The sequence below is a fragment of the Sphaeramia orbicularis genome, chromosome 6 (assembly GCF_902148855.1).
Source record: "Sphaeramia orbicularis chromosome 6, fSphaOr1.1, whole genome shotgun sequence".
Classification (NCBI taxonomy): domain Eukaryota; kingdom Metazoa; phylum Chordata; class Actinopteri; order Kurtiformes; family Apogonidae; genus Sphaeramia; species Sphaeramia orbicularis.
The window spans coordinates 47,789,074-47,810,795 of record NC_043962.1 but is presented as its reverse complement, the minus strand read 5'-3'; the positions used below and the strand labels follow the sequence as shown (position 1 = coordinate 47,810,795).

General features: G+C 36.9%; 1 protein-coding gene across 1 annotated transcript; it reads left to right on the top strand.

Annotated features, from left to right (window-relative positions):
- Positions 1–288: 288 nt before the first annotated feature.
- LOC115421115 (periphilin-1) lies at positions 289–21,127 on the top strand. Its single transcript, XM_030136842.1, has 10 exons — positions 289–536; positions 724–778; positions 961–1,034; positions 1,222–1,455; positions 3,705–3,766; positions 5,844–5,906; positions 7,621–7,778; positions 14,182–14,258; positions 15,174–15,308; positions 20,346–21,127. Coding segments are annotated over exons 2-10 (1,026 nt in total). The 5' UTR covers positions 289–536; positions 724–777; the 3' UTR covers positions 20,568–21,127.
- The last annotated feature ends 595 nt before the right edge of the window (positions 21,128–21,722 follow it).

Sequence of the window (21,722 nt, the reverse complement as noted above, 5' to 3'; positions counted from 1 at the left end):
CATGTTAAAGGCTCACTCCCACTTCCAGGTTCACTTACTATCTTTTTGATAGTTGAAAGTTTTTTTTTTTTTTTTTGGTTTCTTTTTGCTGTCTTGTGCCTTGTATACATAAATAAATAAAGAAACAAACAAATAAATAAATGACAGCTCCAGACCAGACTAGTTGCGTGTACGATACATATAGTCCAAAGTACTTTTGCAGGACCCGTCCATGTAACTTATGTGTTGGCGTTCTGGTCAGTCGACACCAGGGGGCGGCACCATACTGATTTTTGCAAGTGAACGCATTCGTGAAGAAGAATGGGCCGTAAGTAGTGGTGCAGTCGTGGTTGCTGTTGTTTTTCCCCAGCGCATGGATTATTGAAACTCACGTTGTTTGATTTTATTTTTCTTATTAAGGCACTGCAAGAAAATGCAAAATGCACGTTCTGCATACATGTTTTGAAATCATTAACAGGTTAGTGTTTTAACGTGTTCATCACAAGACTCAGGATGCTACCTGCTAGCTAAGGCCAACAACATTTGGGCTTATTAAGGTAAGGGTTTTAAGCAAAACCTTCGATTCTGAGATTTCACAGCTACGCAGTCTCTCAGGACAACAGTCTGTCTTTGCACTCTTTACACATCCTCTTCAAGAGTCACCCTTTAAGACATTACTTGTTGACAATGATGTGTGAAGTAGCTTGTAACAAATTATTTGTTTTCTTTCTTTCTTTCTTTTAGGTTCATCTTTTCCTATTGAGACATTTTGAGAATAATAGTCTGGGAACATAAACCAGTAAGTGAAACTCATCTGAAATAGATATTTTTCACAAAGTTTTACATAATTTTATCATGCCTCCTTACAGCTGATACACAGTGATACGTTCGTAGGTGTTTGCTTTCCTAAACTCTTTATATTTAGTGTTTTACTTCTTACATTTTTTTTTTATTACTCAAGCACATTTTCTTCCTTTATAGTGGCGTATCGACGTGGTCGAAAATCAATTAGAGACGCGTATGAAGAGAACTTTTCACCAATGGGCTCAAGGGAGGTAAGAAAGGATGTTTCTCTGAAGGTCAATATATGTTAATGTGAAAGCTTTTAAGGTAATTGGTAAACACAGTGGTGTACATAGTTTACTGTCTCTCAGCACCAAAAAAGGTTGTGTAGTTACAGTGTAGTGATCATCATCCTGGTATTTACACTGATGTCTAACATATAAAGTTGTGTATTTACAGGTGACATTCCACAGAGTTGTCAACATTGTCGAAAAGAGGACTCCTACGCCTCTGCTGGGTTTTGAATATGACAGACGAGTCAGTGATGACCAGTGGTATGATGATCCCCGAAATTACCAGGATTCAAGAGAATTTCAAGAGGATGGCGGTTACCCATCCAGTGATTGTCGATACTTTGAAAATGATAACCCCAGCTATGGCAATTTTCACAGGAATTCACCGCCTCTCAGAAACGTAAGTCAAGTATGGTTGTGCACGCTTTTAAACTTCACTCTAAATTTTTAAGTATTTTAGTTGTAAAATCAGCTCCATTGAATGTTTGACTTTTTAATAGTTTGTTAATTTTTGGTCAAACAAAAACATCATGAATAAAAATGCCTTATTCTAACCTCTATATGAAAAGTCAACAACGGGGCCCTTTTTTGCTAGTGGGTTCAGTGTAAACTCTGAGTCTGTTTAACCTGAAATAGGACAAACTCAGGGTTTTTGGTTGAACAAAATAAGTTGACTTAAACTCTGTCAGTTACTCCTGCAACTTAAACCGTAACCCTAACCTGCTTGCTGTTTAGTTTTTCTTCAACAAGCAGCTTTGAGTGTATGTGTGTTTTGTCCCTTCTGCTGTTTGAATGGAGCTCTTTGATTGCCAGCTATGTTTCCACCTGCATTCAGATGATATGACAACGCATATCCAAAGCACAGATCCATCCACAATCCACATATTCATTAGAATTTAAAAGGGAGATTACTTTCACTTTTCAGTAGCACAGTCAATGTTTTATGTGCAGAGGCAGTTGGAAATTGTACAGTGTTCACTTGTGACATTACCTGAATCATCTTGTCACTTCCTAGTGGTCACTTTGCCTCTGATCTTAGAATGGTGAATACCATTGCATGCAGTGTGAGCACCAAATGACTGATAGCATCTTATTGTAAAAGTTAGGTGAATATTATTACTAAAAGTATTTTATGTGCTGCTCTCATGACATGCACTCACACTGAAAGAAAATGCATTAAATGTACAGAATGATGTGAAAATTGTGCTGTGGATAAAGTTACTATGTTTAAATGTACACAAGGTTATATGTTCCTCATGTGTTCAGCTTTAATATTCATAGGTTAGATTGGAAGTGTGATTGTAAATTCAATCATGTGGGAGCAGTAGCAATTAAAAAATGTCCATCTTCCTTTGGAATGGACCGATTCAGGTCCAACAAATCGGTGTATTGGACAGTCATTGCGTATCTTTCGAGACCAGGCTGCACATTTTTGCTGTTATATGTGTGGGTCTACTTCCAAAGCTCTGGGCTGCATTTTTTTTAAGTTCCATGATATAGGGTAATAGGTCAGTTATAATAATAATCATGATCATTATCAGTGTAACGAATACTGTGCCTTGCATTGCATGCAAGCTATGTGGAAATATGTGGCAAGGGATGAATGAATGGCCAGTATTAAATAACTTCTTATCAAAATATTGTTTATTATTTTTAAACTATATTTAGCACTTTATGCTTTGTAGATGTTAGGTCTATTAGACAAATGTGCATATAGTCATGTATTGCATGTATTTTTGCACACATTTCGACCCCCTTTGAATTAACAGTGGCAACTACCTTTCAATGCTGTGTTGCCATGGTGAATCATCGTGTCTAAGCCCAACTAATAATGGCTTTTTTCATTCCTAATGAATGCTCTTAAGAGTAGACATATTCGGAGCTGACTGAACTAACTCAAATCAGCTGTTGGGAAGCAAAAACTCGAGTTTCACATCTCAGACTTAAGTGACTCAGAGTTCAGGGTTAGACTCAGACTTTGTTAAACATGCTCCCTTGAGCAGCACTCAGTCCTCAGCGGTGAATGATCACATACGTAATATGTTCTAGCTCATCCTGGGTTGATCTACATTATTATCATGTCTGCTGTTGATCATTTGTACTACTGTCCATACACCTCAAACTGTTCCATTATGCATCTCCTCACCTTCAGTTACTGTTGCTGTATTTGCTTTACCGCCTCTATTGTAAACAAGTTCAATTTATATGTCCACAGTGTCTATTTTATCTTTTCTAGTACTCTGTTTATTCTTATTCTATTTTGATCTCTCTTTTTTAATTGTATGGCATTTATTACTAATGTGAGAGAGAAACAGGATTTCAATTCTCTGTATATCTTGTACATCAGGGGTCACCAACCCTGATCCTCAAGAGCTACTATCCTGCATGTGTTAGATCAGGGGTCACCAACCCTGGTCCTTGAGAGCTATTATCCCGCATGTTTTAGATGTATCCCTCTTCCAACAATCATCAAGCTCTGCAGAAGCCTGATAATGACCTCTCAGGTGTGCTGGAAGAGGGAAACATCTAAAACATGTGGGATAGTAGCTCTCAAGAACCAGGGTTGGTGACCCGTGCTGCACATTCAGTGAATGGACAGTAAAAATCTTTGATTCTGAATCTTAATGATTTTGATTATTTTTCTTTTAGGACGGCCCATATGCCCACTACCCTCCAAACAGAGATGATTTGAGGCACCAGTTAGATTCAAGGTAATTAATGTGTATTATTCTGTTAAATCTTTTTAATGTGGTTGTCAAAGTCTTTGAGTTAAATTCTTATTAAACCTACTTGTCAGCTCCTGGGCGTTCTTTTATGCAATAGACCAAACCAGCCTCTAGGTGGAAGCAGAGTTCTGCTCTTTGTACATACAACATTTTTATCCCGATAAAAGTGCAATAGCCTCATGGTTTGTGAATATTGTCTATGCATTAAAATAAAATAAGCTTATGGAGCCTTTAAGTGGAAAAACAAGCCTTCATATTTCACAGAGCAGCAAATAATTTTCTGCCTCTTGTTTCAGATTGTTGCTTTGGCAGGACAATAGCACTGGGCTTTGGAAAATGTATTTTAGGAAGTATTTTCCAATTATGTGTGACCACATTGCTCTTAAGGTAAGCTCAGGAGTTTAACCCTGCATAGGGTAGTTAAGTGTGGCAGCTCTAACTCCTACATCAACATACACTCAGCTAGCCACTTTAGCACACCAACAGAAACCCCACCACCCTTTCCAGAAGTCATACCAGGCTAGAGAAAAGGGACAAAGGGCACTAGTGTCTGCTCACTCAGCCAACCAACCACACCCCCACTCCCTACCCCACCCTGAGAGGAAAAATAGTCTGAAACACACCTTTTTTTAGTTAAACAACCATACACAATCTGTGCAGCGCATGGTCCGCGTCTGTGATTTAAGTATCTCTCCCAGGATTGATATAAACTGTATGTCCCTCTACTGTACCATCTGGTTTGTTAGTTGTTTTTTCAAAGTGCTTAGAAAAAAGGGAAATTTTACCATGCAAATCTAGAAAAAATGAAAAATCTGTAAATTTTTGTAGCATTCTTTTTTTTTTGTCAATATGGCACTGCAGTCATGTCAAAAAAAGGTTAAAAAAAATAAATTAATTTTTAAAAAAATCACTGAAACCCCACCAGAGAGAAACAAGGCTATGTAAGGTTCTGTAAGCCGTCAGAAATCACACTCATTTGGAGGAATGTGTGGAGGGTAAAGAGTAGTCCTGGCACCCACTTGATTCACTTTTACATCCATCTTGTTGAGGTTTTGCTCAGATCTAGAAAGTGAGGCACTGAGGTAAATGCAGAGTGAGTGGTCTGACATACAGCTGTCAAGAGATTTGTCACTTTCTTCATAAATGGTCAAAAGTCACCCTGTAAATTTAATCTTTGTCTCTGTTTTATCTTTTACGCACAGTCTCACAAAACACGATCCAGTTATGTCAAGTATTCTTTTAAACAAGTCCTGCTGCTATTGTAATTATTGAAGACTTAAATATTTGCACTTAGTATCCAGAGACTATTTTTCATCTTTAAGTGAAATTAATGTATGCTCGTTGATGAATTTATTTAATTCGTGGCCTTTTGATGTTAGTTTTGTTCAAGTACTGAATGGATAGCACTGCAGTATTTGGCAAATGGCAGGCTGAGTCTTGGCTACTTCAAACAGGTCCAGAGTCGTAAAAGTTTGAGGCTTGTTAGACCTGCTCTCTGTTTGAGATGTGGTCTGAGTTCAGGCAGAGGTCATGATTACCAGGTGCCTTTGGATCATTTATACCTCATATACTTCTAAAGTTTGTCGCTCGGATAAAACGTGAGTACACAAGGTCATATACAACATGACTTGTGCTTGGCCTATGGCCGTTTTTAATAAGAGCTAAAAAATGACAAGTATTACATCACCACATGAAATGACATGGTTTTTGTCTTAAGCTGCATGTTGAGCCATGACCGTGGTTCTGGCTGCAAGTAAAGTAGATACTAGTGAAAGAAGACCAAAATTGGTCTGACTGTCAGCCAGCTGTTATCTGTGCCAAGGAAGGAGATTGCTTCCATTTCACAAACTGAACAGTATACCATAGTGCCCGACAAAAACTTGATTTTACATCTCTGTGGCTTCTTCTTCATTCTAATTTTTTAAAATTGTAGTTTACGCTTATGAATATCCATCATATGTAACATTTGGTGTGAACTTAAGGATTTAGGATTGTGATGAGCAGTGCTGCATTTCTAAATCTGTTTTTTTTTTTTTTTTTTTTTTTTTTAATGTTTTTTCAGGAGCAGTGGCAGAGGTGGACCCTATTACCGCAACAGAGGTCGAGGGTCTGCACCTCCTTTAAGGTTGGTGTCATACAGAAATCCAAACTTAACATCCATGTTAAAGACGAAGTTAAGGGAAGGTTAATATCTGGTCAAAAAAAATTTAATTACAATAATCTATGCCGAACTTATTTTCTTGAGTAGGTAATTACTTATATTTTTAGAAAAATGTATTTTGAAATGAGAAAAAATTTGAGGAGTTTTACAAGTGTGAATGTTTGGAAAGTGACAAAGTTTTCTGCCGTCATTCTGGGTTCATTTCATAAACTCTCAGAAATAACATTTCTTTCAAATACATTGATATTTGACCATTATATTATTTATGTCATATTCTAAACACACAGTGTCTAAAATTAATAAATGCAAATATCTATGCAAAATAAATTTGAATATCATGTTAATATTATTTGTATGTTGTAAATATTGTAAAAAAAAAAATGTACATGATATTGATAATTTAATTGAAATTTAAAAAATGTTCAATTTAATATTTACTTTTGTTGGTCATCTGTGATGTTTTTGGCTTTGTCCATCTGTGATGCTACCATTTGCCAAAACTCTTGCTATTTAGGTATGATATTTTTTTTTTTTTCCTCTAACCAATTATTAGGTTGTAAAATAGAGGGTTTAAGGTATACACTGAATACATTTTAAGACAAAAATGTCATAGGAAATTCACTTTTGAGAACTTTGTAATTCTTGCAAAAAATAGACTTTAATTTTTTGTCTATCTGTGACAGTAGTTTTTGATATTTTTCATTTAAAAATATTTGAAAAAAAATTTTGCCATTTGAGTATGTTTAAGATGGCATTTAGACGTTTCCAATTATGTGTAATATTTGTCTTAAACTTGTCTGATTCAAAAGTTATGAATCAAAAAGTAGTGGGCTGTCCATCCATGATGCCCTTGACCTCGCCCTTAAATAGGTTTAAATTGCAGTTCTGTGTTATATCAGAAGCTGCACAGTTAATCAAATGACAATCACCATATCAGCCTGTGCAATTTTATAATTGCTAAAGGCTGCAATGTAAAGGTCTGGATTTAGGAGGATTTAGGATGATCTCATCACAGAAATGGGGGAAAAAATGAAAACAACCTCTCTGTCTAGTGATATGTTGGATTTAGCAACACTTATAAGAAAGAGGTACAATGTATAATGTGCAAAATGAAAGTCACAGCATGGTTTTTATTTATTTATTTTTGTTTTCTGTATAGTGATTTAACATCGCTAAATGAGTAATGTGCATTTTCTTTGATAGCAAGGCATGAACTCCCAATATTGCCCGCAGTACTCACATTGCAACTTTCCAGCAAATCATGCAGTCCTAGTTAGATCGAATGCAATTGTTTAACATTATGTCCAAGCTCACCAGATATGGACCTCCAAATATGTATAGTGTGTGTGGGTTGGTCATGACAGTGTGAATGCCTGAAAGAAAATAACATGAAAGTCAGAATTTTGCACAGACTTTTTAAGGCTATGGTCTTAAACTTTTGAACTGTTGATGAACAGCCTGTTTGACTTAAAATGTATTTTCAGTCTATTGCCTGTTCTCTTTTTTTGTCTCTTGCTCCAGTTTCTTCTTTTTGCGTTTTGAAGCCATATTTATAACCTGGTTACAATCCACCATTGCAAAATGTGAATTATTGTAATTTCTTACTGAGTCTTAAGATTTTGTTCAGGAATGTATGTATCATAGTAGCCAAACCTTTGAATGCTGCTTTTCCCCCTAGAGAGGACCATGATGACTACAGGCGGAGAGAGTTCTACCCTTCTGTACGGGACCGATCACCTGTAAGAAGGGACATCCAGTCTGCGTCATCAGGATCAAAATCCAGCACCAAGAGTTTTACCCCTGACAAGGAAAAAAGCTACAGCTACCAGCCAAGGCGTAAGTGTGCACATTGTGATCACATGGAAAGAATCAAAGGAGCAACAAAACAAACTCTGGTGATGCATTGTTTTATTATTTCATTGCAAAACAATACTTGTGTATAGTTTCAAATGAGATGAAGCCAAACAAAAGGTGTCGCTACATCTGAGTCCTGCTTGGACATCCACCTTTGGTTTCTAATCTCTTGCACAGAACTAGCAGTTGTGGGTGTAGCTGTCTGACCTGCTGCCCCAGTGGATAGTTTGGTATCCAATAACAAAGGGCCGCTGAAATACCTGTCTGTGATTGGCCACAGTATGCGAAACCTGAGGGAGCAGAGAAAATGAGAGTGCCACAGTATCAGAGGTTATTACTTTTATATTATAAATAAATAAATAAATAAATAAATGCTGATCTTTATGTCCTACTATCTATTTCCAATGGGACATCTGTGTTATTAATATTTCTCAACAAAGCATCTTTTTCTAGACATGATATCAGATGCAAAAACACCATGGTTTGGAAGAATGATCTCAGATTATTTGACTGGTTTTGTTTTAGATTCATATCCAGACATCCTTCACTGAGTATTTTTTGTGTGTTAGCTTAACAATTTCTACAAAATTACTTTTACTTTTGACTTTTTTACAAGCTTTTTAACATTTTTACAGCCTATACAGCCTTAATTAACAACACTTGGCAAGTGAAATTTATAGGTGAATTTGACCAGAGCTGGTTTTAAAGTGATCTGACATAGGAGTGGGGACTATAACTTTTCCAGTGCTTTGATTCTCTAAGATGCATAAACGTATTAATGCGTTAAAAGTGTAGCTCATTGTTGTACCAGTCTTTGAAGATCTTATAAAACAGTACCTCCCACCTCTAACCCATCTGGGATACTAATTAGGCAGGCACAGCAGAGTACAAAGCGATAAGGTATGTGTACCCGGCTTTGTTACAATGTGGTAAGTCATGACAGTTCTTGGCCCAGCACCCGTAAGGGTTCACGTAGGCGTCTGGTTCTTTGGTGGTTGGAGAGTGGGGGAAGGCTTTTGTGTCAAACAGAAGTCCTGCTATATAAAGCAGCTCTTATGATGTGGAATGTCACCTAATGTGGAGCCTAGAACTGCTGTTGAGGATAGCCTTATAATATTTGGTTATTTATTGTAAATTCATCATTTCACTTATACATTGTTATCACACATTGCAGAATTTCTATGTCATATCATGCATGTAGATAGTGAGAGGAAGAAGTTAGTACATCTTATCATATTAGTCATCATTGTGATATGAACATGCATGATAAACAGATGGCAGATGACTGTGGAATGTGATTAGATTATACATTGAATTAATTATTCCTCTGGGGACTTTTTGACAAAAATTCAAAATGTACCTGTTTGCTTTGTGTAATATATTAATTATGAATGTGTTTCTTCAATCATACATGGTATATAGCTTGTTTTGTCCGTGGTTCTTGTAACCATAAATTGATGAAATAAGAAAAATTTAACTTTAATTTTGTTTTGCCATATTGGCCAGTCCTATACATACACAGATACGTCCAATACATAGACCTCTAGATTTACAGTAGATTGGACTGATGTATTGTTTTGACCAGTTGATCGGTGCCAATACAGACACACTGTAATGGCAGAAGTTGACACCAGTAGTGACCAATGGCTCCTATTAGACTTCTGAATTGAGAAGTGTGACTTTGAAGGAATTTCACCATCTGTTAAATTGGCCATCATCTTATCCTCTCCTCCAAACTTTCATTATTACATCTACCTTTACAATCCACTGTCAGTTAACTTTTTAATTCACATTCAGTGTATAATAGAAGCATTGGATGTAGCACAGGGTAGTGATGTGCTAGTCTGATACGAATCATTCAAAACTCGTGAGTCATTTTCCTGAGTCGTGAGTCATGATTCCTTGGATCTATTTACTCATCCGTGCTAGCTGCTTTCTAGCTACCTGCAAAGAAGACACCAGATGAAATGTCACTATTTTGCAAATGCTATTCTAACTGCATTTGTGTAAATATATCAAGTTAATCACTATATTAGCCCTGTGGGAAATGCAACTGCTCTGGTTTCTTGTTTTAACTCAACTCTCCCTTTCCCTCCCTGCTATGAGCTGTGAACAAATGAATCATGCACTATCTAACAGTAGCCTGGCACAACTTACAGAATGAATTAATCACTCAGACTGGCATTTTCTTACCACTGGGACAGCCCCCCCCTTACCTGAGTTGAAAGTCTGCTGTTCTGCTCTGGTAGTAAGACTGACAGCATAGAAATAAATTATTTATTATTATTTATTTTTATTTTGTACACGTGATGTTTCTCTCAAGCAAAAGTAATCAGTGTTATTAGCAATATGAATCACTGGGGAATTGAAGTAGGTGGAGCTTGTGTGCACAAAAGGATTTCTGCACACCCTGGTTGACTGACTCAGTGACTGAAATGACTCAAAACTCGATTCTCTTAGGTGCATTACTCATGCGAACTTGAGTCCGTAAAAAGAATAGAGTTTCTCGTCACTACTCTAAGATGTCTGAGTGTTTGAGCTGCTCGGTGCAGTGTGTGACAGAGCAGACTCACCTCTCAGAGACCTAAACCCAGGTCTGGACTGAAAATCACAGAATTGTATCACAAAAGTATTATTAAGAAATGGAGTTAGTGACATAACTTTGATAAACAACCCTTTTGCTGCTGAAGTGTTAGTAGCGGCTGTGGCTCAGTTGGTAATGACCAATGACCGAAGGGTCGACGGTTTGAATTCTGGCTCCAACTGTCCACATGTCAAAGTGTCCTTGGCCAAGACAGATGAACCCTAAATTGCTCCCAGTAGGGAGCGCAGTGTCTTGCAAGGCAGCAGCACTGGTGAATGGGTGAATGTGAGGCTTTGTAAAGCGCTTTGGGCACCATGAAGGTGTAGAAAATATGCTATATAGGTGCAGTCCATTTACCAATACAGTGGAAATCTACATACTTTTTTCCTTTCTCCAGTGCTGTTATTGATACAGCAGTGTTTACTTATTTGTCTCCTGGGCCCGTTTAGTACCGGGTTTTAGTACCCATCCCTATTTGTAGGTGCATGCAAAGAGAAACATTTTCAACATAGATGTAAAAATGTCTACATTTGGGGTAAGTCTAAGCATTATTGGAAGTCTGCTCCAGTTGTTTGTAGCATAACGGTTAAATAGTGCTTCTTTGTGTGTAGTCTGGACCCTGGGCTCAAGATTGGAGTCCATAATCTAGGAGTTGTCTTTGGTTTATATTCCTTAACACAAGTCACTAATGTATTTTGGACCTAAACTATTCAGTGATTTATGGACTTTCAAGTCTGTTCTGTAACTACCTGGAAGCCAGTATAAAGAGTTAAGAACTGGTGTAAGGTCCTCTGTTCTCTTAGTTCTGGTTCTGAATGACCTGCAGCTGTTCAATGTTTAAAGCTTTTTTTTTTTTTTTTTTTACAAGTCCTGTTTGACCATTTCTGTAATCAATTGTACTGGAGATGATGGCATGGATGAGCTTCTCGGCCTTTTACGGCAATGTAATTGCTAGGAGAGGAGAGACAAGTGAGGAAAATGAGACTGACAAAGACCATGTATTGAAAAACAATCACGTCAGCTATTTGAGACTAGTTTTATACAGTAGAGATGAACCTTTAAAAGCAGGACATTATACCTGTATAGCTTATACAGTGTTGGATAATAATGATGAAAAGGTGACCTGTTAATTAATGATGTGAATTGTAATATATGAAATAAGCTACAGTGTCGTACAGGCTCTGTAAAAACTCCATAGCTCATTAGTTGAGGGCTGTGGGTCACTTCAATCACTTTGATAGATTCTGTCTGTAAAAACCAACCTAACCATATTAGTTTTCATTTAGACACAGTGGAACCAGCAAAACCTCAATATTTCAGTTCAGGAACTATTAAACCTACTTAACTCCTCTAGCATTTTGTATGAGAGGCAGAAATAAGGACATGATTTATCCTTTTCAGCTGCCTCACGACATCCTGGGTTTGGATTCTCTGTTATTCACAGTGTTATGTGAGTGATTGTTTAATGTCTCAAAGTCACATGTAATTTTTCCCTAGGGTGTTTTTAGAGTCGGAAAATGTCATTCTGCTGTTTTTAGAGACAGCTACAGAATGTGAGAAGAGAGCAATGTCTAAAAAAGGTCTTTATCAGATTTCTACTGTAGATGCTGCAGTTGAACTGGCATGTACCCAAGACCACTGACCCACTAGCGTTCTCCCTGAAGGGTTAGTAGATAAGTTCACAAGAGAAGATTTATCTGTCAGCTCCTATTATGTTTAAGATTCGATTTCTCAAGAACAGCATCACAAAATGTCTTAGAATTTGGCACAACTGTCCACTTGGACTCAAGGATGTACATTACCCTCTTCTTTCAGCCATCTCTTCTCTCTGTCAGAACTATATTGTTTAGCTCGGATCTCTAAGGTTGACTTTTTTGTTTTGACTTTACATTTTGAATGAATGAATGGTTTATTTTTGGTTTGTACAGTAATTACCACACACAGTATAACAACCACAATAGACACAAAAAACAAAAACATGAATAGGCCAGAAGCAGAAACTTATTTTTTGCCTATCCTTCTCACCTGACACACCACTTACATTAAATTAAATGTGTACATCATCGAGCATTGTCATTATAACAAAAGAATCAATAACAACAAAAACACATCTACCATCTCCACTTAATATTCCTGAATTTTCTTATACTTAAGGCATTTTTTAAACTTTGTCAGAGAAGTGAACAACTTAAATTCATCAAGCCCATTCCATAATTTCACACCCACAACCGAAATACATCTGGATTTCACATTTGTCCTCACTTTTATACATTTAAAAATATAAAGACCTCTTAAATTATAATTACTCTCTTAATTTAAAGAACTCTTGAATGGTATTTGGAACAATATTATTTTTTACTTCATAATACAGTATACAACATACATAAATACAATATCTGTCAATTTTAAGGTTTTAAGTTGAATAAATAAATTATTAGTTGCTTCAAAATATCCAACTTGGTTAATTATTCTAATAGCTCTTTTTTGTGGTTTTACTAATCTATCTATACTAGTTTTTCCTGCATTTCCCCATATTTATGCACAATATGTTAATTTTCAAGCATATTGGTCTATATTTCTATTTATCCGCCATATCTTTAAGCTCATAGAGAAACAGGTACAGAGAAGCCATCTTAAATACTTAAAACCCCTTGGTGTTACCAGTCGTGTGATCAGTCATTTTAAAAGTAAACACATAAGATACAGAAAGATTTGTAAAAAGTATTTAGATTATGTACACAAGGTAGACAACAAAGACCTAGCATACAATAATACTAGAAAATATACACAAAAACAAATTTATGTACACAAGAAGTAAAGGATAGACCCAATATTTAGTGGGGAATCTGTGTACATAACTGTCATTAATAATATACAGGGTGGGGAAGCAAAATTTACAATGAACATTTAGTTGTTTTTTCTCAGCAGGCACTACGTCAATTGTTTTAAAACCAAACATATATTGATGTCATAATCATACCTAACACTGTTATCCATACCTTTTCAGAAACTTTTGCCCATATGAGTAATCAGAAAAGCAAACGTCAAAGAGTGTGTGATTTGCTGAATGCACTCGTCACACCAAAGGAGATTTCAAAAATAGTTGGAGTGTCCATGAAGACTGTATATAATGTAAAGAAGAGAATGACTATGAGCAAAACTATTACGAGAAAGTCTGGAAGATACTGTTAAAGAAGAATGGGAGAAGTTGTCACCCGAATATTTGAGGAACACTTGCGCAAGTTTCAGGAAGCGTGTGAAGGCAGTTATTGAGAAAGAAGGAGGACACATAGAATCAAAACATTTTCTATTATGTAAATTTTCTTGTGGCAAATAAATTCTCATGACTTTCACTAAACTAATTGGTCATACACTGTCTTTCAATCCCTGCCTCAAAATATTGTAAATTTTGCTTCCCCACCCTGTATGTATAGAGCATCTCTAGAATAATGTTTAGTGTTATGAAGGAATTAAAATGAAACCACTGTCTCTGTAAGGTTTGTACCAAATTAAAGACAAATCTGAACCAAACCAAATTTTATTTTTGTGCCAAATCATAATAAAAGTTATCTCATGACACTTTACATGTAGAGCTGGTCAAGACCATACCCTTAATAATCTAACTACATATAAAAAAAAATTGATGGATAAACAGATGTACAAAGGAACTGCATAGCATTAAAGACTTTTTTTTCTTCGTGAAATTGCAGATCCAGAGATGCTTTCTTGCTCTGGTTTTTACATTTTTCATGTTGGGGATGTGCATTCTATGAAATTTTTAACCTTTCATGATACTTTCAGATAAATCCAGCATGCCGCCAAGTCAAACTCCCAGCAGCTCCAAAGAGGGGTCTCCTCACAGCTCGGGATCATCAAAGGTAAAACCAGCATTTAAGGGTAAATTCAAGCAGTTTTAGAGCCATAAGAAAGTTTGTCAGTTGAGTAATACAAAAGTACTCAACAGAAAGCACATCAAATCTAGTCAAACCTGTAAAGTTACCTCTAAGACTTGACTAGGAATAACAGGGTTCCTCCGGGGTCTTAAAAAGTCTTAGAAGTCTTGAATTTACAAATCTGCATTTAATACCGTAAAAAGTCTTTAGAAGGTATTACATTTGATGTGGTAGGTCTTAAGTTATGTTCCTATCAACTTGGTCATTGTATTGTGTTTAAATGTCCAAGCTGTAAAGAAAGTATCGTTAGTCAACTCAGTTCCACCCGTTCCAACCCAACAATTTATGTTAAAATTAGGAACCAGTTATCGCTAACTTTGCAGCCCCTGGTGAGAAATGACTCAGAACGGTGGGAATCAAGGCGTACATAAATACATTTTCCTAAATTCGAGGAGTCACAAATCTTTTGCCAGTATGGCTGTGAAATAGGCATTTAATTCTGTTCTAAGTAGTCTTAAAAAGGTCTTAAAAAATCTTCAATTTAAATTTGTAGAAACCTGTTGGAACCCTGTAATAAGAATTTGAACTGAAGCTCAAGTAACCCAAGATGACGTAAGACGAAACTGTGAAAAACATTTAAAAATAAAAAATGTAATACAAACTAGACAAAACTCTTATTTATTTGTTATCCCATTTTTTTACATTAAGTTGTCTGCAATTTTTGATGTGGAATGTTACTGTTTACTGTCGACGCATGGCCAGCTTGATGAGGCATGTATGAAAACAAAGAGTCAACACTTGCAAAGCAGCAGAGTTGTCTCTATTTGAAACACTTTGAAATGAGAACCAGTTTCTAATAGTGGTGACCTCGGCTCTAACCCTTAACCTTTGGCCCGCCAGGAAAAAGCTTCCGCATCTGTAGCGGAGTCGGAGGAGGTAGTAGCTGCCAGCATGGAGCCAAAGCTGACACCAGAGAAAGACATCAAGGCCCGCCGGTCGGAGGCCATTAAGGCTAAAGCTTTGGAAATTGAGAAGGTAGTAAAATCTGCTCCAACAACAACCTTACCACCTGAATAATCTCCTTACTTTTGGTATTAGCATTGTCTCGGTCTTAAAGAGAGAAATGAAAATAGCTTTATCAATAAGGTAAAATCACCTTCCCTCTTTCTCTCTCTCAAGGTATTTATTATAACAACACTTTATTTTACACTGGTATTATGTGGGAGTGAGAGGGAAATAAGGTGTTGATTTGAAAGGTGTTATAATATGCCTTTGTTCACTAAACATACAGTAGTGTGCGAGAAACATTTGAACAAGGGATGAGTCAGCAGAAAAATCCTTAGCACCTGGGGTTGTGACGCCCATCTTCTCTCAGCTATTTGGAGTTGCACTTTTCCCTTTTTCATCGCTCTACTCTATAGTACCACTTATCTCTTCCTGGTAAAGCAGGACAGAAATTGCCCTGCAGGTTGCAGGCGGCCCACCCACAGTGTGGCGCGTCTCTTGGCATTAGCTGCCACATGCTTACCCTGCCATTTCAAACTGCGTGGTGAGAGTTGAAAACCTCCACTGTGTCTTCACTGTAACGTCTGCCCCAGGCTCAACTAAACACGCGCTTTACAATGGAAGACCAAACTGGGCAGATCAAGCAAGCAGATGTTCTGTGTTCAGCCCTCTGTAAACCGTGAAGTGACAGTTACAAACACCACAAAACTTTACTACTTCATCCTTTTTGCTAATTTCCTGATGGTTTTGTTGACAAGCCTGCTAGTGTGGAGCTAGTCGAATCAGAAATTGATTAGTCACACCAGCAGAGTGCATAGCTTATTATTTGGCCAACATTTGCTGTAATACATACTCTCTGAGGGTGTTTCAGGGTTAGAAGGGCAATCAGAAACCAGAAACCAATTTATTGACATAGTCAGTATTACAGATGATGACACTGTTTTTACATGTTTTAAAATGTTAAATGATTTCATTATGGCAACAATGACCATTATGCAGTTGTTGTGTAAGTTTTCATGATCATACTTTTCTTTCCCATAACACAGATGATGAGCAAATTTGTTTGTTGATGGGGGAATACCACAAAACAAATCTGGGCATTTAAGAAAAACAACAACAATGTAGTAGCTTGGAAAATATCCATTGAAAAAAAATGCCTGGGAATGATTTTGAGAGAAGTTCATTCATCATCTCAATCAGTGCAAATGAAACATATCCATTTCAACTATTAGCCCCTCCATCAAGAGGTCCGGTTTGCAGCTTGAGTGATTAAAATGGCTCTTTTAATATCCCCTAATGTGTACCAGCCCTCAAGTCATTACCCTACTTCCCTTATTATGCAGGACCCCTGCCTGCATCTGCGCTCATTTGAACAGAGCCTCACTAAGTGTCCATGTGAGAGCTGCATGCATAATCTCACTTCCCAGCCCCCACCCACTGTCCCAGCGCACACTCCTGTCTGTATGTTCACAATTTGGACCTCCACAAACATCCGATTTGGGCAGTAGCCCATTTTTTAAGGCTTCTCCTTAAGGCCCCTGGTGTGGCTGCTTCTCTCGGGGCTCCAGCCGTCCTGTGTGGCCCTTTAGTATCAGGCTTAAAGATCAGCTTGTGGGTCCTGCTTCGTGGAGGAAACTTTAAGACCAAACCTCCCTGCAACCTTTTCTCACAACACACAGAGAACAGTCAGGTCAAAGGCACCCTTCCTGTTTGTTCAAGTAACATGGGAGCAGTTCTCAAGAAAAAATAACAGGCTATAGCTTGAAGTTACTCCTCGATTATTTAATATTGTAGTAAATGTGTAGTGAAGCGCTCTGTCTCACACATGTGCAGCTTTGTCTTCTAAGCTGCAGTATCAGGGGAAGTCTCTTAATTTGAGTTCATAGTTCATTATAAGGCCACTTTTGCCTCCCTGTTCCCCATCCTGCTTTAAAGTGTCTAACACTGTGTTTATATGGGATATAATGAAGTGAAAATGTAATCAGTGTCAACAAAGGCTGTATCTTGGGAAAAGCTTAAGAGGGTTTTGTTTTGAACGATGGCAAACATAATCAGCCTTAAATGATTAGAGGGATACTGGTTTGTGGGACATATACCACATGTTTGTGTCTCATTTAGGCCATGTTTCCTCTCACATCTTAAAACCTGGAACCAATTTTTCCCTCTGCTACATAACGGTCACTGAGTGAAAATGTTTTACAACGGAGAAATTTTCACCTAAGTAATGTGAAAAAGCACCTGAAGAGGGTGTATGATGTTTCATTCAGATTATGTAATAGTAAAGGTTCAGCATAGCAGGGGAAGGGACAAGTCACACTGGATGTACACAAAGAAGAAAACCTGTCTTTGCATGAAGTTGACCCTGAGCTTTGTTGGCCACACGTGTCGTGAGTTTCTCACTTCCTTGTGGTTGAGCTGAAGACTATTATTATGTGGGGCCTCGAATTCGCTTGACATGATCTGCAGACATTAAAGCATCAGGCGAAGTCCAAACATCTCCCACAGTCTGGGATATTTCTGTCTGAGCTTTCTCAACTTGCCTTCCCCTGTTTATGCAGTACATGTTGTGACAGAAAACTGAATGGAATTGATATTAACCTGGATTTAAACTTCTGTGAAAACATTTCACTGTAATGCAGCATTTGGTCCATTTGTTCTTGTATTTCGGTGCAGCATGTGGGTTAGCCATGTCAGATAGATGTACATCAAGTTTCTGAACATGCTGTTGCTAGTTCAACAGGGGAATTATCAGAAATAAAATAAGAAAACCACAAAGGAGGACTGACACCAGCCCAGTACTTTAGGCATTGCAGTTTTTTAACATTATTGTAATTAGCAGTTAGAGCAGAAACTGCATCCCCGTCATTTTCTTCCTCCAAGTTGTGTGTGTGTGTGTTTGTGTGCGTGTGTGTGTGTGTAATTTTATTTTGCTTAACCTTACTTGGCCTACTTTAGTTGTAGTCTGACACCCACATTAAAATTGTACACCTGGGAATTTTTCCCCCCCAACTCTCTATAGCCTCTATCAGCCTTTTTCATGTCAGATGTGGGACCTTTCCTTTCCTTGAAAACACACCGAGTGGTTCCCATGTGGTGAATTGTTTCCATACTTATTGTTCCAAACTGAATGTCACATTATTTTTTTGTTTCCTTGACCTTTTCTTTGTGTCGAAAAACCCCACCCAGCAGAGCTTGCTTACAGATTTTGATCATAAAGGTCAGGTTTTAACATATTGGCATTCTCCAGTGTAGAATTCAAAATTATTTCAGTCTTAGTAACAAAGGCGACACTCTGCAGTGGCAGAGCTACTTGCTCAAATCTGTCATGAAATCCTCATCAAATGCAGTTAAGTCATGTGACAGTGATATGATGAATGTGCATATGTTGTCGTGATCTCCATACAAATTGATGGATACATGATCACAAGTTAGCCTAGATGCATTTATGCAATGTGTATCTAGGCAAAGAAAGAGCAGTTGTGGTTTGAAATTACCCCAGGAACTGACAGAAATCTGGAATATAGCCGTTTAACCGGTTAACCTCACATTCTGCTTAAGACTGGACTTTAATTTAAGTCGACAGGCAGCATTTTTACTCGCTTGTTTTTTTTTTTTTTTCTTGAACAGTTAATGCTAGATGAGGTATATGTAGACAACTAAAGTTTGCACAGTTCACACTTGTTAAGTCAGAATGAGGTTTAGACAGTTAACAGTTCAGTATGTCTAAAAACCAACAGCTGTTTGTTAAATCTCTTCTTTTATGTTATGGGTTTGATGTATAATTTTAATGCCTACTAGGATAAGTTCCTATCCCTAAAAACCTACAACCGTCTTTCTTGATGACTTCCAAATTAATTTCTCTACATCTAACCTTGGCTAAGAAATTTATCACGATAATTTATTATTTTCTTTTCTGCATTTTTCAAGGAAAATCCAGTATTGTCTCATATTTAATTTACTGATCACGTAGATGTTCGTAAAAGCTCAGAAAATTCAAAGTTTATTGAATCAAAAAAGAGAAAACTGAAGCAAAAAGGGACTTTTTTCCTGCAAAATATATCAATAACTAAATGTAAAAACAAACATCTACAATCACAGCAATTTGTCTGTCTACCTAGATTTTATTTTTGAATCATTAATGCAGAAGATGACTGTGTTTCCATGTTCATTACAGAGCTTAAATCCAAATGGGTCATATTTGATGACAGTGAAAAGCCAAGAAACTGCATTTTACATTAATTATTTAAATATCTTAATATGGTTAGTGGTTTAGAAGTTATTAGACATTTTAGATCAGTAGATGCAGTTGCAGTCTGAACAGCGTAGTGGATGTTGCTGTCTTGGACTGGTTGAGCCCTAAACCTAAACACGGGTTAAGTTCAGGGTGCCACATATAGCTTTTACTCCCCAAGTGATAAAGATGTGGTGAGCTTGCACCTGGGACTCTAATAAAGAACTTAACAGCCGTTTTGGGTCAGCAGTAAAATCCAAGAGGGATGTGAGAGCTTGTTACAATGTGGTGTGAAAGAATGCTGCAACGCCGCTAACATACTCTAACACCTCCCGTCCCTTGTGTTATGGGCCGACATGCACTTGAATAGGCTCGCATACGCATATCCACACACCTGTTTCATGGAAGTTTATCACAACTGGGTTTTATTGAGTTCTTGGATAAGCATATAGCATTCATAGAGTTGTCAGATAATGGTATTTTGTGAGGTAAGTTTTAATGTGTGATAATGACATTATTTATTGTTCTGAATGTATAAATCTATTGTGTGTATATAAAATTAACATATTCACCCAAGTTATGAGGTTGTAAATTAGTGTACGAAACACTGACATGTTTGTTTTAGTTGGAAATTAAAATATAGACATAACAATGTCTCGACACCAAACTGATTTAATATTTGCAGGTGAACAAGTTTGTAATATTTCCTGACATTTGGAAGTCTAAGGTCATGAATATAAACTTAAGCAGAACCTATATTTTTCACATGTATATGTTTATAACCTAATCATAAACAATATTGACATTCCTGATGTGTTTCTTTTTTTTATGTGCAGCATTACAGGCAAGACTGTGAGACATTTTGCACAGTGGTGAAGATGTTGGTGGACAAGGAGCCAAGTTTGGATTATCTGCTGCAAGCTCCACTGGATAAGAACCTTGAGGAGATCAAAGTGCGGTGCCTAGATAGTCTGAAGCAGTTCATCAAGGACATGAATGAGATGATAGAGCAGCCGGACAAGTCTGAAGAAGCCACAGGCAGCAAAACATCAAAGTGACAATATGGAATTATTATGGTGTTATTACTGTAGTGTTACATTGAAAAAAGTGGAAAAGGAAAGACAAGATGGTTTACATCCATTGTTTTCTTGGATTCATGTTTATGTAATAATTTTCATCAGTTATTTGAATGTTTTATGTTCTGCAATAATGGTAAATGTTGCTATTTTTCTTGAACAACCAGATACAGTCACAGCAGAAAGGAAGAGTATGATCTTGTCCCAGTAGCTATTTCCCACGTGCTGCTACAGAATGAAAGATGTAGAATATTGAGTGGAAGCAGTGACTTTAAATGAACTCTGAATGTTGGTGAAACTTCAAATCTAAAGGTTCTGTTGTAATTTAACTGTAAAATATGTTAGACAAATTGTGTTGCTCTAACTGGTTACTGACAACATTTTACATTTGATAGTTATATTCATGCAGTGAGAACCTTGGTCTTTTTTAGCTTTGCATAATAAAAACTTGAAATATGTGTTGAAACTTTATTATGACTTGTTCTGTGTCTTTAATGTTGAAAGTGATGTATCCAGTACCTGTATTTGTTTTGAAACTTGTACGAAACTATTTTAACACCAGTATTCTGGGACCATTGACAGAAAGAGCAGCATTATTTTTTGAGAACTAAATCATAGTCGGATTTTATTGCTTGTTTTTTTTCTTTTTTAGACATACATTTAAAGATATTTTGTTGTAATACTTAAATATACAAATATATAAATAAGTGACATGTCCCTGTGTTTTACTTGCATGAATAAGCAACGCTGGTGATGATATAGATATTTTTATTACAATTATCATCTATCTTCGCCTTATATTCCAGTTTTTACATTTATACAGATTACAATGATTTGCTTACAATACAGCACGACCCATAAATAAACCACTCAACCAGGCCTTTTATTGTATGTAGTGTTTCTCTAATGTTAGTGCTGCACAAGTCTGGAAAAAACACATCTTAGAAAATCTTGGGTCACAGTCACTTTGTCCATACATTTCTGAGACCCTTGTGGAAAAATAGCTCCAAACCAAATGCCAATAGTTTAGTCTCAGTAAGTACAAGCATGTCATGAACTGAAGGATATAAAAATAGCTATTTAGTTTTAACTCTACAATATATACATAAGTATCTGCAATGTTAAATAAACTCAGGT